Source organism: Agaricus bisporus (assembly GCF_000300575.1).
Source record: "Agaricus bisporus var. bisporus H97 unplaced genomic scaffold AGABI2scaffold_12, whole genome shotgun sequence".
In the NCBI taxonomy this organism is placed as follows: Eukaryota; Fungi; Basidiomycota; class Agaricomycetes; order Agaricales; family Agaricaceae; genus Agaricus; species Agaricus bisporus.
This window is the reverse complement of record NW_006267347.1, coordinates 595455-613223: the sequence shown is the minus strand read 5'-3', so window position 1 is coordinate 613223 and position 17769 is coordinate 595455. Positions and strand designations below refer to the sequence as shown.

Sequence of the window (17769 nt, the reverse complement as noted above, 5' to 3'; positions counted from 1 at the left end):
GAAACGCAAGGGGAAAGAAAAGGCGGTGGATGTTCCTACTGATCGTGGCCTCATCGACGAGTTCATCCTCGGTTCGGATTCTACCAGCTTAAGACGCGTCGTTTTCGTGACTCAACGCGTTGTTAGACGATAGACTATGGGTAGACATCTATGAACCAAAAACTAAGGTGCGCCCGCCTCTGATTCATTTCGTCCCATTCAAGCTCCTTAGCTCATCGTACCATCTAGGCTGAATTTTTTGTGCATGTGCGGAAAGTCGAAGACGTACGTCGGTTGAGTTGGGTGGACTATATGAGAACATGAAATTCATCAAGGGGGGAAGGAATGAGCCGTGATAAGTTCAATAGGTGTCTGCGAGGTTTGATTTCGCATGGTACGTAACAAATGGTCGTTTGTTGTTTTCAGAATACAACTGAGATGCTTACAGTCCTACGCCGCTCACTCCATGAGATCGCTGTTACGTATCAAGTCAATGGCCGCCTCCGAGCGAGGCACGATCCTGCACCGGAAAGGTATAGGTTGTCTAAAAAACCACAACCTTAGTCGTGCAGTCAAATCAAATCAAAAAATCACACATACGAAAGAGATCCACCCGTAACATCATTTTCGACCTTTATTTCATTCCCATTCTCATCCAATGCAGGTTTGATATCGAAAACAGCCAACGTGTGTGCGATCATCAAGAAGAGTGCGTTGAGAGCGAAATATCTGCCAGGACAAATCCTTCGACCATATCCAAATATAGCCGTTGATGGGTCTCGAACAGAAGTGTCCAATTTTCCATCTTTTAGGAAGCGGTCAGGTATATACTCATGCGGGTTTTTGTAGACTTCCGGATCATGCATGAATGTCCTGAGCAGTGAATCAACGATCAGCAAAGAAGCATGCGAACTGAAATAGACCCACCAGGAATTCCCAATGACGATTGTCCCTTTCGGTATGTAGTATCCGTTATACTCATCAGCATCAATGGCAGCATGGGGTATTGCTTTACGATCATCATTCAAGAAGATACAAAAAGAAAATTTCCACCACATACCGAGGGGTATCACAAGCCCCACCGTAGTGTTTCCTTCACCATTGCGTTGATGTAGGGCAAACTCGGGCTGTCGTTTGCTTCCGGAAGACGTCCATTGAGTACCCTGTCAAGTTCAGCTTGACCTTTCTTTTGAACTTCTGGGTTCAGGAGCATGGCCATGAAGAATACCCGGGCGGCGGAATGACTCTAGGAAGGGGTTTAAATGGAGGAAACAAAGATAGAAAATTCGAGTTCATACAGTTTCAGCAGCGCCTATGTGATCGTCATTAGCTAACGTAACGTATAATACTGGAAGCTCACCTATGAAGGACACGGCGCATGTATCAATAGCAATATCCTCTTTCACAACCCGGTCGGGCGCGGTTGAATCCGGCAAATTTCCAATCAACGTCCTACAGGCCGACGGTGGGGCCGTACCTTCATTCTGCAAGTATTCCGTTTACCAAGTAGTAGGTGGTATAACAAAGCGTAGCGCTCACCATTTGATCCTTGACGATATTGAATGCGTTAAGGCGGACCTCACGGTTATTGTCTCTCCAATTAAGCCCTTGTCTCTTCCACCCAGCTCCGGGAAACCAGCTCGGAATGTGCTTCATGAGAGGAAACATCTCAATTAAGAATCTGCCCGGAACAGCTGCTTCGTTAAAACCCTCGAGAGCCTTCTCGGCATTATCAACATATGGGTCTCCAGGCTCAGTTTTCATGCCATATATTATTTCCATGATTGAAGATGAGGTGGAACTGAAAGACAAATATCAGTAGCCAATTGCCACATAGAGGGGATCCCTCACAAGTGTATCCAATCGCTGAACTCGTCCGGTGATTCCATTACATTTCGGACAAAGACGCGTATACTCCTCAACTGGGCAGGTAGGTACCTGTTGACATTATTCTGGTGGAATAGGTTCTGGAAGGCACGGCGTCGATCTCGCCAACCGGAGCCGTAAGGTAACAAAGCGAAATTAAAACCCCATTCCATTCTAAGCCAAGAAGATCAACGAGTATTAGAATTATCCTTTTTCATGATGCCGCGAGTAACTCACAAATCCATTAGCATCGGAGATCGCATCCTATCTGAATAGTTCTTCGATCGTTTTTCGAAAAGATCGTTCGTCACTTTTGGGTTTCCCAAGATCAAAAAATTCTGTCCGAGTACGTTCAGGTAAACCATGTCGCCTATTGTGCACTTGAACAAAATAGAACATAAGGAAACTAATTATCTTCATAGCTCACCATACGTTTTGAACATGCGATCAAATGTGAGCCATGCTTTTTGTGTTGGAAGATCGAAAAGATTGCCGATGATAGGATAGCCTTTTGGACCTGGTGGAAGAGGCAGACTGCCTGACCTGGAAAGTCGACGGCGGTCGAGAAGCCATCCGACGCATACAAGACAAGAAATTGAAGCGGCGAGAGTTGGTAGGAAATCCATACCGACATCCTGATAGTGGATGCGATCGTCTTAAATATGTTTCGAGCATGAGAGTATAGGTACATTTCCATCTTGCCGGCCTGTCAGAGATAGCCCGGAGGACAACATTTTCAGGTCAACTTCAGGTTCCTGCCTTCTATAAATTGCACTCCTAGCATCGTGATTCTGACTGGTACGTCCTTCCGGTCCTTCCAAACTCAATAAAGTCCTAAGTTCGTCGTATCTCCAGAAAGCCACATGGGTATTACTCTAGTAAATTTCATTCTTGACCGGCGATTGGAGACAAGGAGTGGGAGATTCCAAGCGCAATAGCCAGCTGATCGAGCGACTGTCAGTCTATTCTTATGCATAGATTTTAGAGCGCACTAGGGGATTCGCTGGGGATACTCTCGGCGTAACGTCCCATCGACGTGATACACCGGATGGCTCTGGAGTGGATTTAGTCGAGAATATCTCCTTCGAGAACGCTACATTAATTTCTGACTCGTATTTTGCGCCCGAGCTCTCCTTGATACCTTTGGCTCCCAAATCTTCCTCCGTGGATTGACCTATGTGGTGCAACGCCTTGAGTGGCGACGCCGGACAATTGATGATTCTACAGGTGAAGGAACGAGCTCCAAAAGCGTCCGACACCAGGCTGTCCAGGGCGGAAAGGACTGAATGTGTGTGTTCTTATGCTGATTATAATGAACATCAAAACTTGGAAGATGGACTATCGTGATCCATGGTGTAAAAGAGGCCGTGGTACTCAAAGTAGGGAAGGACGATCAGCCAGTGTTGTACGCGGCAGTGGATATCCACGTGGTATCCACGAATGCCATGGCTTGTGGATGCCACGCCATGACTGTCATGATCCATGGCGTGGATTTACGTAAACGACCATGGATGGATTAAGAGGTGCTTAAAGCCTTGAACGCTTCCGCCGCGCATTTCTGTAAAATCTCGTCGGAAAATGGATATCATTAGTTGTACAACTTTTACAGAACATAAAGACAAGTTTTACAAGTATAGAATTGTTCGAGGGACTGGACTGCATAATACACTCCGGATCAATGTAGAGTCAATGATAATGATAACGATAATCAGATGATAATGATAAGAGTAAGCCTAATCGGAAGATTCCGTGCGCAAATTTAAACCGCAATGGCTTTCCTGACATAAAATACTAAACTCATTCTTGACGACGAGGTGGACCTGAAGGGCAAAAAATCCACATCTTTCGTACTTGCTGTGTTTTCGCCACGCTGAGTTCAGGCTGAGTTCCAATCTATATTTTCCCAGGCATGTAATGTATAAGCATTACTTAATCGATATCGATATCTCCGAGACTTGGACTCTTACCATCACCTCAGCGCGGTTGACTCAACGGCAGCTCATTCTCGTATCGTCTTGAGTGCTGACGACATACTAACCAAATCCTTTTCGTTGCCAGTGCATAGTCTTATGCATACATCTGCCATCCCACTTCTCTTTGCAGTGCCCTACCCTTGAGTCGACTAGGCTTCGAGGGTAAAGGACCGTGCAAAAAAACTCATCCCACGCGGGTTCTTTTTTGACTCCGCGGATTGACCCTTGTTGCCTTGTATACACCGGGCAGCCAGGATTATTTGGTGCTGCAAAAGCGGCACTTCAAGTTCTAGACTCGTTTGCGTTAGCAAGCTTGCCGATTACTTAGCCTCATCAGGCTTTGGCCACAACGTTGGTCATCAGCAAGTGGATGGTTTGATTTGGCATACGAAAGGTTTTGGTTAGGTATCTGTACGGTAGTTATACGCTAGGTAGTACTTGTATTGATTGATATCATGATATTGATGCTCGTGTTTGCCCCTTGCTACATGCCTCCCAGATCCCAACCAGCATCTCAAAAAAAACCAGTCAAGGCAAAACCTGTTGTCGCTAAATTAGCTGTTGCGGCTTCAGGCCCGCCGTCTTCAGATTCCCAGAAGCGGTTCAACCCACTCACGGCGGTATGTGAGTCCCTACAAGTAGAGGCTCGACAGAATTTGATTTTCCTGGCATTTCTAGTATAGCTTTAAAGGAGCCTCTGCCCAGCTTTCGCAGTCATCTCAGCCACCACCGGCAAAGAAACGCAAGGGGAAAGAAAAGGCGGTGGATGTTCCTACAGATCGTGGTCTCGTTAACGAGTTCATCCTCGGTTCGGATTCTACCAGCTTACGACGCGTCGTTTTCGTGACTCAATCGCGTTTTAGACGATAGATTATGGGTAGACATCTATGAACCAAAAACTGAGGTTCGCCCGCCTCTGGTTCATATCATTTCATTCAAGCTCATCGTACCGTCTAGGCTGAACTAGCTGTGCATGTGCGGAAGGTCGAAGATGTTCGTCGTTGGTTCTTGGAAGCATTTGACGGAGGTCCCTCAGGAAAACTACGGCGCTATAGGGTGAATATAGGAATTGACTTTGCTGTGTGATTCCCACTGACCATGAGCAGAGAATTCTAGCCTTGACCGGTCCCTCGGGCTCAGGCAAAACTGCCACGGTACGGTTACTCGCCCGTGAGATGGGCTTTGAGGTCCTTGAATGGAAGAGTGCTACAGGAGAGGCCTCGTCTTCAACTTGGGGTTCGTGTCTTACTTGCATTGACGTTCATTGGCGTCTGTTAATGCATTCTACAGACTCTTCCTTCGACTTTAATGGAGATTATGAGTCTGCATTCAGTAAATTCGAGACGTTCCTCAACAGAGCCATGAGCTGTCGTAGCGTCTTCGACATACCTGCGGCAACTCCACCTGTATCATCCACCTCAACTCAACGAAAGTCAAATACCCCCTCCTTCCCCTCAAAGCATGTAATCCTGCTGGAAGACCTTCCAAACATCCTTCATCCAAAATTACAAGATCAATTCCATGCCTCACTTCGCGCATTCATCAAATCAACTTCACAATTGAGTTCACCAGTACCAATTGTGATTATCATGAGCGATGCTACGATGCGTGGTGAAACACGAGATGAGGTACTGACGAATGGAGGAGGCGCTGGCGGGTATGCGTGGAGTCGAGAGAAAAATGATATTCTCGATATTAGGACTGTGTTACCGAGGGATTTGCTGATGGGCCCTTACGTGACTCAAATTGCGTACGACCGTCTCTTCTCTTCCATTCTTTTTTTCTAACTTACATTGTTTTTGATCGTTAGGTTCAATCCTATAGCTCCGACTCTCATGAAAAAGGCCTTAACAGCTCTCATTGACCGACATTTCTCTCAACGTTCATCTTCGTCATCTCATTCTGATATAGTGACTCCAACGAAAGAGATCATCGACGCTATCGTCGAGTCTTCAAACGGCGATATCAGAAGTGCGATCATGGCACTCCAATTCAACTCTGTAGCCAGCAAAAAATCCAAGAAAGGGAAAAAACGCGGTGTTGGATCTACTCAAGTTATGGAAGCTGTTACGAGGCGGGAGTCTAGTTTGGCGTTGTTTCATTTGATTGGGAGAGTCTTGTATAACAAGCGTGCGTTTCTCGTCGTTTTTGATGGTCTACTTTGAATTTAAAATAAATGACCGCATTTTTTTCATTTTCAGGAAAAGGCGATCCGTCGAGTGCGTCGGCGTCGGCGAAGGATATCAAGAGAGAAAAGGATTTGGACGTGAAGCTCAAAGATCCTCCTAGATTACCTCCACATCTTAAAGAACATGAAAGACGAGCTAGTCGCGTGGATATTGACGTATGTTCATTTGTGTTCTTTTTTATTTCCGAAATTTTGAGTTTTCACTTTTTTTATTTGAAAAAAAGTCTTTATATGCGGACTCTCCTATCGACTCCTCCTTATTTTCACTCTATATCCATCAAAATTACAGTCAATTTTGTAATGAGATGGAGGAATGTGATGGTGTGATTGATTGGTTAAGTTGGGTGGATAGCAGTGGTGGCGAAATGGTCAGCGTTTGCCTTTACACCGCACCATTTTCTCTTCCTAAAGTTTTCGATAGTGGTATCAAGCCAATCCGCATCGCTTTCATCTCTTGACACTTGGCGTTTTGCATTCTTTACCGTCTCCCGTTCCTCGCCGTTCGCAAAAAGTTTATAAATCGGATTATTTTGAGTATTTGAAGAAGGAGAAGGAGGCTTGGAATGCTGTTAGTGATACGAGGTATTGGATGATGAACCATAGAGGTCTGGGGTCGGAGGAGTCGTTATCTATGGTATGTGCCTTTTATTTATTTGGTTGGAGATTCACATCATTGATGCTCTTGTGGAATAGAATGCATCAAGATGGAGTCGTTCGGAAGTCACTTTAGAACTAGGAGCTATATTGAAATTGAAGCAACAGCAACAACAAATGCGAAAAGACAAGGAATCCTTATTTCCTCCATCTCATTCGTTGTTCTCGAAATTAACCTTCACGCGAGATGATAAGATGGGAATGCAAGTTGATGAAGATGGGGTTAGCAAGGAAGAAGAGCTACAACAGTTTATCGCTCTGAACGATGGTGAGGCTAATGGTGGTTTGGCGAAGGGACCTGGAAATGGCGATGGTGATGGTGATGATGTGGGCGGTAATTGGTTGGAGAACGATGATATTGAAGAATTTTGATTACTACAATTATTTTCTTTTTACCATGTATATGCATGCATGATCTTTCAGGTGACTGAAAGTCGCTTTCTGAATTTATTTAGATTGTGTTATTCGGCCTTTCGGGGAGGTACGGAAGTAATCCTGTTCCCGGGCGAACAAGTTGAATAAATGGGCGAATCTTGAGCGTGTTCAAACACGAACAGAGATGACATGTTCTTACATACTCCCGTCTAATGTTACAATGCGAGCGTTAACGTCATAAACGCAAAAGCTAGTATTCTAGCCAAACCAAAAAGAGAGACCATTCGCCACCAAGGTCTCTTTATGATCCACGTATACTGGTTCATTATCACCTCTTCTCCAACACGTATAACAACCCACACCAAATCGTATATCACAAGCTTGAAAGTAAACTTTGTCCAGCGTATCCATTTTTGTGAACCACCTATCAGTCAATCTCTTTTGTTGTTCCCGACCTTGTCCCAAAGAGTATTCGTCGCGATTAGAATATGAGAGGCGAAAACTTCCGGATGACCAGACAAATGTATGAAGCTTCGAGAACTTTGGAAGATTGTTTTCCAGATCAACCATTCCCTACAATGCCACGGATTAACATTTGGTGGACAATCTGAAAAAGGGGAACCTTCGTACCCAATCTCCAAATCCCATTAGCCTCAAGACGCGTAGTGAATTGAGGTAAGGGATCAAGCTCCTCAGAGGAATACGATCGTGCATTCCTTTGAGAGCTAAAACAGTCACGTTGGAAAGCGCTGCGGTAGAGAGCTTACGAATGGGTATGAGAAGATCTCCGTCAGTTTGAAGTCGAGTGTCTCACCGGATGATAAACCTCGCGTGTAGTGTCCAGTTTAAGAGTAAAGGGGCGAGGGCTTTCTGGCCAGTCGAGAAGAATTGATTTCAGATTGGGCTGAGAGGATAGAAAGTGGCAAATTTCATCTTGAGCGGCAGCGCGTGTCGGAGTACCTGTGGCGGTACAGCACAACGATTCGAGCTGGAAGGTACAGCCGTCGAAAAGTCCCGAAACGATCAATCCACAGCATACAGTCAAACGCTTCACATTGGTTATTAACCGGAAGGTACGATTGACGAGGCTCGTATACTCTTTATTGTTGGAGGGAAAATCAGTGAGACAAGCAAAAGATTGTACGAGTGCCGCAAGGGAAGTGTTATGGGTGGTCAAAGTCGTGAGTAGTTTGTCGGATTTTGCGGCATCAATCGAGATAGAATCACTGTTTTGCGGAGTTGTGAATCGGGATTTGCGTATTCTGATTTCCGAGTAGAGTAGATTTCGCGCTTCGCCGATGAAGCATGAAGAAGTGAGGCATAGGTTTAGAAGAGCTTGGGCATTGTGTCTCAAGAGGCGAATAATGAGAGCCAGTATCTCTTGAGGAAGCACGCAGGTTGATAGCATCAGCGAAAGAGAAATGCTCCGCATAGCGCCACAGACGAGCTGACGAGGCTACCTACTTCAAGCTCCGATCCGGCAACGGTACTTACCTCCTTATGATCAGGGATTCGAAAGGGTCCTCCAAAGGTAAGTCTCTTGACAGCGAGAGTGTATACTGACCTTTGGATATTATCACAGGTCGGTAGGGGGTTCAGGCACCAGGGAGTCTCTAAGCTGACTCGAGTCGGATATTTCAAAAATGACAAATCAACGGAACCAACGACTCGGAATCTTTGTTGGCTTCTATAATTCCTTTTGCTACTTCTGTGATTAAAAAGGTACATCGGATCTAATCTTACACTACGAAGTTTCAAGACATCAAAAGTTAAAAGCGAAACTCAACATTGTAAAAAGCGAAAGTTAGCGTTTTAGCTGTGCCAAGAAGAAAGGCCGTTCGCTACCAAGGCATCGTGATGATCAACGTACATGGGCTCACTTTCACCCCTCCTCCAATACGCATAGTTAAAAAGCTTGTCACCAACTTGAAAATAAACCTTGCCCAGTGTATCCATTTTTGTGAACAATGATTCGGTCAACGTCCTTTGTTTTTCCAGATCTTGTCCCAGGGAGCGTTGGTCGGGATCGGACTGTGAAAAGCGGAATTTTTCGGTTGACCAAACAAACGTACGAAGCTTCGAGAGTCTGGATACATCATGTTCGAGTTCATCGATTCCCTAGAATGTTGCAATTGACTTTAGTTGACAATGATACTTTAATAAGCGAGATTTTTCGAACCCGGCCTTTCGCAAATCCCATCAGCCTCAAGACACGTAGTGATTTGAGGTACGGGGTCAAGCTTTTGAGAGGAATGCGATCGTTTATTCCCCCCAGAGCCAAGACAGTTATGTTCGAAAGCTCAGTCGAGAGCGTATGAATAGGTATGGGAAGACCTCTGTGTGTTTCATGTCGAATCCACTCGAGGTGTCGGACAGTGGAACGTCCAGGAAGGAGGCATTCAATCGAATGATAACCTCCGCGTATAGTTTTCAGTTTAGGACACAGAGAAAGAGGCAGAGGACCTTGTTGCCAGTCAAGTAGAAGTGATTTAAGATTGGGCTGTGTGGAAAGAAAGCGACAAATTTCATTTTGACCGGCAGAGTGTTTTAGAGAGTCTGTGGCGGTACAGCACAATGATTCGAGCTGGAAGGTGCAGCCATCGAAAAGTCCTGGGATGACCACGTCGGAGCATATAGTCAAATGCTTCACATTGTTTATTAACCGGAAGGTACGATTGACGAGGCTCATGTACTCATCATTGTTGCAGGGAAAATCGGTGAGATAGGCGAAATTTTGAACGAGTGCCGCAAGGGAAGTGTTATGATCGGTCAATGTCAGGAGTAACTTGTCAGATTTTGCGACTTCGAGGAGGATAGGATTATTGTTTCGCGAGAGCGTGAATCGGATTTTGCGTATCCTGATATCCGAGTAGAGTAAATTTCGCGCTTCGCCGAGAAAGCATGAAGAAGTGAGGCATAGGTTAAGGAGAGCCTGACCATTACGTCTCAAAAGACGGACAATGAGAGCCAGTATCTCCTGAGGAAGCACGGGGGTAGATAACATCAGATAAAGATGCTCCCTGACCGGTAGGACTGCTGATCTTTATCTACTTATCGAAAGAATGAATTCTCACGCCTGGAAACCCGCAGGTTGTTACGGCTGGAGTATACGCAGCGAACAACGAATCGGCTGCGAATAAGAAGAGCATAACGAGACGCGCACCATCGAGAGTATCTTCAGAATAAGATACCTCCAATATCGCTGCATCACTGGTGCTTGGGCATGTGCTTGAGAGACGGTTATGACTCACTGCGTTATGATTCTTATCAAGTCCGTAAATGAATACTGAGTAGCGGAGAAGTGTGTGAATGAATTACTAACTGTGTGGCCAGAGTGTCATCTCCACACCCGGGCCGCTTGGTATCTCTAAATTTAGATACCAACCCCTCCCTAGCCTTCTAGATTCTAGAAATCTAAATAGCCAACAGAGGTGGCCGAAATTCGCGCACCGGGGTGAGATTGGCTTCCTGGGGTTCTGAAGGCTGTTCGCTCTAAAAACTTATATTGTCAATTGTCCAGTGACACTGCCAGTGAACGAAATGATGTTTTAGCTTTTTCCCATGCACGAGTGATGATGAATCACGATGACAACAGAGAACAAGGGAAAAGCCCATCATCGTAACTTCTTCGATACAATAAGTTCAAACGGCCCTGAATAAAGAACGTCGGTGGTGCCACGGTTGAATCAGAGTCAGTCCTCGGCGACTTCAAAGACAGTGGCAAAAAATCTGAGTTTCAGAAATGTTTCGCGACAAACAAATGAAAATTTGTGACTGATAGTCACTAGATAGCTTGGCAGTAGCTTGAGTTAAAAGTACTTATTTTATATCGATATCGATACCGGATTGTGGCGTCATGATACGGTTGAAGTTATGACAATGATCGTTTCCAACAACGTCATCAGGTCAAGTGTCCTACGCCAATCGATTAGAATTGTATGTTGCCAGATATCGTCAACTACGATTAAGTGTCGATCGGAAATCTACCTTCAAGTTTATAACAATCTCCCACTATTATAGCCCCTATCTTCAGTCACCCGGAGTTTGAAGGCACGAGGCAAAACGATCGACTGATCAAGTTGCGTGCCAAGAAGGGTCTTTATTATTCAAGACACATCGTGATTACACATTCTAACATGCCAACGTACAGCCCATGGGAATTTTATCTTGTGAAAACTATTTAAAGAACTTAACAGCATCAATTATTGACCTCGCGCAGACTGTATACGACATCCTTCTTTATTTGCATAGCCTTTTTTTCCGGTTCTGTGGCGATGAAATGCATGGGGTAGTGACCAGCAGGCAAAGAGCAAGTCGTTTAAACAATGTAAAATTGAATGATATCTGTAGAAGTTGAAGATTATGGTATACCTATAGGTCATTTCACTGAAACGATGACCCTGCATAACATTCCAGAGAACCTTATATAGCAACTGATCTTCCCAGAAAGGAATAGAACGTCAACCACCATTCCTTTGTTGAACTGCGTTCCAGAAGCAGTTGGTAGCCCACATCATCAAACATATCCAAATCGCCGCGTCCGGATATATTAACCCTCACGTTGTGTGAAAGAGATTCAGGCCATCCTTGCTCTTCTACCACGAAGATGACCCTCCTCCCCTTGAGATCTGCAACCCTCACGTCTCCTTAACAACAACAGCGGTGTGCTTCCTCTTTTCCTTCGCACTATGAGCAGTCTACACCTGCTTACCTTTACTTTGCTCTTCAGCACGCAACATCGAGGCTCAACAATTAGTATCGCCCCGGTAACACGCCACCTTCTTCCCTGCTTTTCACCCACTGATAAACATCCACTCGCAGCTCTACTCAGCGTTCGGCATTGGTCCATGGTACGTTCTTTCTTTTCTTCCTTTTCCGTCCTCTGACATTTCTTTTGTCCATGCCTCTCCCTTTAGCATCCGACGTCGACTCACCTCAATATGCATTGACGCATGGCCGCCACCACGAGCCCATCGCACACGCGCAACAATAAACAGCCGAACCATGACCACCCCTCACGTCGTCCTCTACATTGTGGCATCCTACCAATTGCCTTCAATGGAGAGGATGATGTGAGTTCGGTGTTGGCCCAGACGGACGCAGGGAATCTCAAAGCAGACCCGGCGATCCCGAAGTCCATTGTCACCACAAGAACCTCGCAAACAATTGCGGAGCATGGCACCTCCTATAGCACAGTTGATACTCCTTGTTCCAGAACCTGGATATGGTGGGAGCTCTGCACTGTTGCGGAGTGGGCGGGTAGATTACCATAGCGTGCCACCTTCCCGGGCGTTGGAATCTGTTCAGGGAGCTCAACCTAATTTACATGCTCCGGAGGCAGGTTAGGAATGTTTGTTGGGTGACTGATGCGCGTGTGCGTGGAGATCGTGATGGTGGTGAATGTCGTCTCGGGACGAAGAAGACAAAGGAGAGGTTTGGTCTGATGAAAAGTTGTCGTTCATGCAAGTGGAAGTTGACGTTGCGTACGTGGTCAGTTGTCATGTAGGCGATAACCCTTGCTTTCCCAGCCTCTTCATCTTCAACGTTGCCTGCGGTAGCTTTTCCCCTGGGTTTTTGAAAAGTTTTTTCCCGGGGTTTTGACGCACCCGCAGGATTTATTAGTATAGATGTCTCTGCCACATGTACTTTGCCGATTTGTCGACCTAAGTGGTCTATCACTGTAACTATGATTCGATATTGTCATTTCGTGTGCGGTTTTGTCTGAGCCAGATGCGCGAGTATGGAGGATTTGCGGATCCTATCGATGTCCGAGAACTTCACTTGCTCCATGTGCGTAATCAGTTCCGATTCATCGTGGAATGCAGAAATTTTGGGCAGCACTAACGATCGTTGGTCGCCTTCTCTACTCGGACTTTCCATTGTCAAAAACAAGGCCAAGACTTCTGGCATATTGTTGCCGGGGTCAACTTCTGGATCCTGTCGAAGTTTCATCGTACATCATAGTATCATCTGTGGTTGATACCTTGTGGTCCGCAAAATTTCCATAAGTTTCTCATTTTGGAAACCGATTCAGAAATAGCCTTTCATTAATACCCAATAACTGTAATTCCGTTTCAGTCGTCAACTTACCTCAACTACTTGCCAAACATTTCAGCGCGAGCAAGAGGAAAATCTGAGGGAGGTTCGAAGAGTGTTGGAAATCTAATTGCATTTTGACGAGAGATAGTCAAGCGAGAGATAGTCAAGGTAGCACTGCCACAGTCCCTTTCAGGATGTAATGTCCAAGGAAGTATCATGTTTGTGAGACCTTGGAAATCATTCCCGCCCCCAGCCTCTCGATTTCGCCGATGATCGCTTTTTGATTCAGTGTAACTAAGCCCTTATTTTTGTCCTTGCCATTCTCCTACTCAGCGTGTCAGGGCTTATAGCTATAGAAGAAAGATGTCCACGCACCTTGGGAATCGGCTGACCCGAGAATCCTCCAAAAACCCTAAACGGTCTTGGTTGTTCTAAGCTCGGATCCCAGACTATGCCGAAACGATCACCGCCATAGGGATCGTAGAAGATCTTGAATGTGTCAGCATAGACTCTCTGAAAATGACACTCCATCAATTGACTTGCGCCAGGATACAATTGAAAGAAAAACTAACTTGAAGGTCGTTGAAGAGCATACTCGCAGGATCAAAACCGGGCCGGACACTTACACCCTGGCCATCTAATATTTTGTTTGCGTACTTGCCACGCTTGGTCAACATATCTGGATTGGCGACTATGTTGTGCATGTAGCGAGGTAGAACGCTCGGGTTGAGGTATACGACGACATCATAATCGTCCGTGGGGTGGACGAAGAGGGCCTAGAGACCCGCTGGTTAAAAATAACGTTACGAGCAATCGGAGGATATCCTTACCTGTATGTTAATGTCACCCTTCTCAAGGCTTTCAAGGTATTCCCAAGTTGCCTGAGAAAGCGCCCTGACTCTATGTGCAACTATCACGTCAGGCCCGTGGCCAGTCCACATTTTCCCTTCTTTATCATACCCCGTCGAGATAGTCCAAGCACTAGTACTTGACGCTTTCACTTCATTCGCTTTAACACTTCCATTCAGCTTTCCCTTCACACCATTATCACTCCCGCTCATCTCCCCCATCTCCACCTCAGACAAAAATGCCTGTCCTGGATCTGATGAGGGTGAATATAGTGGAACATCCATCCCTTCCTCCCATTTCCACTTCCTCAAACAATCTACCACACAAGCGAAACCTCTTTCTTTCGTTCCGGGCACCCCAGCTTGATTGATCGCCAACTCCGAATCAACATCCATGCCAACATATTTGCCATCATCGCCCACAAATATCTTAGCGCAAATCAATTCTACAGCTTCCTCGCTGACTTTTCCGGGTCCTAAAACCCAATGTGCCGCAAGCCATCGTTTGACGAGACGCACCGTACCTGCGTAAGCAGAGTAGCGGTGACATAAGGAGGTTATAGCGCGGTGATGTCGCGGTCCATGGATAAATCGACGTGTGTAAACTTCTTTGGCGTATACGGCGTCATGATATTCTTTCCCTATCTGGTTGTTCTGTTTGTGCTGTTGGAGAGGTTTGATATGGGGAAGGAATTTGTCGTGCCCTGCAATAATACGGTCCAGCAGCACAGCTTCTCGAGGATTCCAAATTCGTAGTGCAAAGGCCCAACCTTCAGGTGTCAGTACCTCTAGAAATGATTGATCCAACACCAAATTGCTCTCGTGCACTCCATCGCCTGTCACGACTCTTGCCTTCAGCCCTTGCACCTTCTTCATCAATTGTTCTGCAACCATTTCGAAGAAAGCAAGCTTAATTTTTTGGATCGCTTTCAGGTCATCAGGCCACTTGGACGACTTTTCGAACTCGATGACGATATCCAAATGCGGAAGATACCGCGCATTTGAAGGGAGAACTCCAGCCAATGAATCCGTTAAAGGTACGGGCGCGAAAACGCTGGTATACCGTAATGCTTCGCATATGGGACTCAGGTTGAGTGTCGCAAGTGGAAGTTCATCGTCCAATTCTTTTATGGTTTTTACGAGCCCATCAAACGCGCCCAATGCACTTTTGAAACCCACAGGGAACCCTCCATTCAAGTAGACTTTTGATACTTCTTCAGGTAATCTCAACATGGAGTCGAAGACGGTCTGCCACCCTTGTACTGCATTAGCCTGGCTCGATGAGGCGGGGATACCAAAATGTCTCTGGAGCAGGTACCGAACAACTGCAGTAGGGATATGTGCACGTTCATCAGCAGTCTTCACATCCCATACAACACTTTCCACAATTCTCCCATCCTTAAATCTCCGCAGCTCCGCTTTTTCACCCCAAAGTTCCGTGAAAGCTGTGAGCAAAGCTTGATCCTGTTCTCCTGCTGCGGGACCTTGATCAACGAGCCTCTGAGCATGCTGAGGGTGATAAACCAGCCCGATGTATACAACATCGGATGTCGAAGGGAGAGCTTGGTGGATAGGGCGGGGGGAGGATGAGGGAAGAAGGAGGGTGATAGCTTTTGTGCGTTCACCGAGACCCATGTGGAGAAGTTTGTCGATGGAAAGAAGGAGTGCGGCGAAGGCCGAGCCTGTGTCCATCGTTTCATCGAGTAAAGCTTTCCGCGGTTTTACGCTGCTAAGATCTACGCTATTTCCAGGTATGAACTATTGTGCTCGATGATGTAGGGGAGCGAAAACGGACCGAAGAATACTGTCAAAGCGCGTCGCAAGATTTCGATGATCTTTGAGGAAAACTTTATTGAAGGATTCGCTGGAGATCGTAGTTTGATTCAGGGTTTCTAGAGTATCGAGTGCTTCATATCGCAACTGATATGGAGGTAAGCCTCCCAGCCTGAAAGTTCAAGCTTCTGTACATACCAGTTCCAAGGATCCCCTGGGTACTCCGGAAAGCAGGTTCACTAACGACGCTGAGTCCACGAAAGTAGGTTGCTCTTGCGAGTTGTATTCATCGGGGGGGAACTAGTTTAGAATAAGCGTTTTGCCACCACGTAGTACGATCAAAACTCACTCGTTGGCCATTGGCGGTCTTCACGAAGATTGCCTCTTTCTCGAAATCTGCTTTCGCTACACAAATCCACAATTAGATCACCTTCAACCAGGTTGTAGACCGATGTATAACTCACACAGGAAATCTAAAGCAGCTTTGAACATCTGATATGAGCTCAACCCTCTTCCAAGTGCCCTTCTGCGTCCGAAAACATTACTGGCACTCTTCTTCTGTTGCTCTTCACCAAGAACGGCAAGACTAGCGACCGCACTCCACAAAGCTCCTCGGCCCTCAAACCCGAATACACATAGTTTATCCTGAGACCCTGGAGCAAATCCGCGTTGGTTGCCCCAGATCCGAAGCAACGTTACCGCGTCACCGAACCCAGGACAATCATTTTTGAGGTCGTGCGTCGAGATGAGATGTACTCGAGGTACGAAGGCACGAAGGAGAGCGGAATTATATGTTGGTGAGGGTATTTGACGAGGAGCTGACGAGGAGGCAACGTCTCGATCAGGCGAGGAAGAGGAGGTGAGACGGAGATTGGAGTGTGATGGGGAGAGGCGACTGAGCGGTATTGGACACGTTTGCGATACGGTGGGTATGAGGACAACTTTTGCATTCAACTTCGTAAAGTCTGAAGGGGAGTTATCTGGGAATAAAGATATACATTTAGCTCAAACAAAAGCGAGGGGGTGGATGCACCTTTTCTTGGCACAAGGACTAAATTTGTTAAGCGAGGATCACCCGAAGGCGAGTCGTAAAGTAGGTCCACATGCAGTTTTTTCTTCGAGGATTTGATAGCAGCTGCGATAGTTGAAAGATAGAAAGCTCGCTTTTGGAAAAACCGTCCATTGAGATAATCTTTCTCCTGGAACAGCTCCTGCGAAAAGAAAGAATCAGAATATACTCGACTAGCAAAAACTCCATAGAGTAAGCTACACTCACGTCAGGCATCTCAATGGCAAGATCAACACCGTACATGAGACCATCTTTCGGCCTCACGCTCATTTTGTTCGCCCAGCTACCCACAAGCGTGATGTCGCTCGGAGTTCCATATCCGACCTTCCAGTTCGTCTCTTCTGTGGGTAGTGGAAGGATGTAAGGAACAGCAACACCTTTCTTGAGCATCTTGCGTGAGGCTTCGAGAGGGTGTTGCTGAGGTATTGAGGGTATTTCCATGATGAATGAGTGTAGCGCGAGGAGAAATCGGTCGAGGGGTGGAACTCTAGATGGTTTCGGACGAACATTTGGAAGCAGCGCATCGATCTAATAAGAGGATATGTTCATATCAACTACATCCAGGGAAAACAGCAGTTACCTGTAGTTTGAAGGAATTCGACTTGAAAAGGTCGGCAGCATCCTTGATATCCCGTAGCTCCTCTCCAGTCGGCGGTTTATTGCGTTTTTCACTTCCTCCTCCAAGGCTTTCTTGAGGCAGTGAAGGCGCTGCACCTATTCCACCCCATTCTCCTTCCTCCTCATCTTCTTCGGCATGAGGACCTTCAGAAAGACTCTCACTACCGTCCAGTTCCTCGTCCAGATCAGATTCAGAGTGTTCGGACAATTCGTCCTCAGCAACTCTGCGCGTCTACCATTCAGAACCTGAGTTAGCATTGGCTTAAACAAATTTACTTCATCTTCATACCTTGCGCGAAGCGGCTCGTTCTGATCTTTTGCGCTTGAGATTGAGCGCCATGAAAGAAAATTGTGCACAGCCACCCACATTAAAATTAAGTATTTGTT

General features: G+C 46.2%; 5 protein-coding genes across 5 annotated transcripts; 2 read left to right on the top strand and 3 right to left on the bottom strand.

Annotated features, from left to right (window-relative positions):
• Positions 1-569: 569 nt before the first annotated feature.
• On the bottom strand, positions 570-2018 carry AGABI2DRAFT_122075 (cytochrome P450; the record flags this gene model as incomplete). The annotated part of the gene is made up of 8 exons (XM_006456088.1): positions 570-852; positions 907-988; positions 1040-1142; positions 1175-1225; positions 1278-1291; positions 1340-1463; positions 1519-1780; positions 1831-2018. The coding sequence occupies 8 exons, from the start codon at positions 2016-2018 to the stop codon at positions 570-572; spliced, it is 1107 nt and encodes a 368-aa protein (XP_006456151.1).
• A 2288-nt stretch (positions 2019-4306) lies between these two features.
• On the top strand, positions 4307-7032 carry AGABI2DRAFT_122074 (hypothetical protein; the record flags this gene model as incomplete). Its single annotated transcript, XM_006456087.1, has 11 exons — positions 4307-4438; positions 4497-4626; positions 4682-4722; positions 4776-4874; positions 4925-5054; positions 5109-5568; positions 5629-5948; positions 6020-6162; positions 6231-6374; positions 6428-6640; positions 6700-7032. 11 exons carry the CDS (start codon positions 4307-4309, stop codon positions 7030-7032), a joined length of 2145 nt encoding a protein of 714 aa, XP_006456150.1.
• A 261-nt stretch (positions 7033-7293) lies between these two features.
• On the bottom strand, positions 7294-10039 carry AGABI2DRAFT_122073 (hypothetical protein; the record flags this gene model as incomplete). The annotated part of the gene is made up of 5 exons (XM_006456086.1): positions 7294-7608; positions 7666-7797; positions 7850-8415; positions 8916-9153; positions 9215-10039. 5 exons carry the CDS (start codon positions 10037-10039, stop codon positions 7294-7296), a joined length of 2076 nt encoding a protein of 691 aa, XP_006456149.1.
• Positions 10040-11634: 1595 nt separating this feature from the next.
• AGABI2DRAFT_195380 (hypothetical protein) lies at positions 11635-12757 on the top strand. Its single transcript, XM_006456085.1, has 3 exons — positions 11635-11801; positions 11857-11885; positions 11952-12757. Exon 3 carries the CDS (start codon positions 11988-11990, stop codon positions 12306-12308), a length of 321 nt encoding a protein of 106 aa, XP_006456148.1. The 5' UTR covers positions 11635-11801; positions 11857-11885; positions 11952-11987; the 3' UTR covers positions 12309-12757.
• A 505-nt stretch (positions 12758-13262) lies between these two features.
• Positions 13263-17722, bottom strand: AGABI2DRAFT_188191 (hypothetical protein; the record flags this gene model as incomplete). Its single annotated transcript, XM_006456084.1, has 12 exons — positions 13263-13399; positions 13450-13587; positions 13647-13850; positions 13905-15663; positions 15718-15842; positions 15894-15995; positions 16045-16100; positions 16160-16675; positions 16729-16906; positions 16972-17292; positions 17345-17614; positions 17672-17722. The coding sequence occupies 12 exons, from the start codon at positions 17720-17722 to the stop codon at positions 13289-13291; spliced, it is 3831 nt and encodes a 1276-aa protein (XP_006456147.1). The 3' UTR covers positions 13263-13288.
• Positions 17723-17769: the final 47 nt, after the last annotated feature.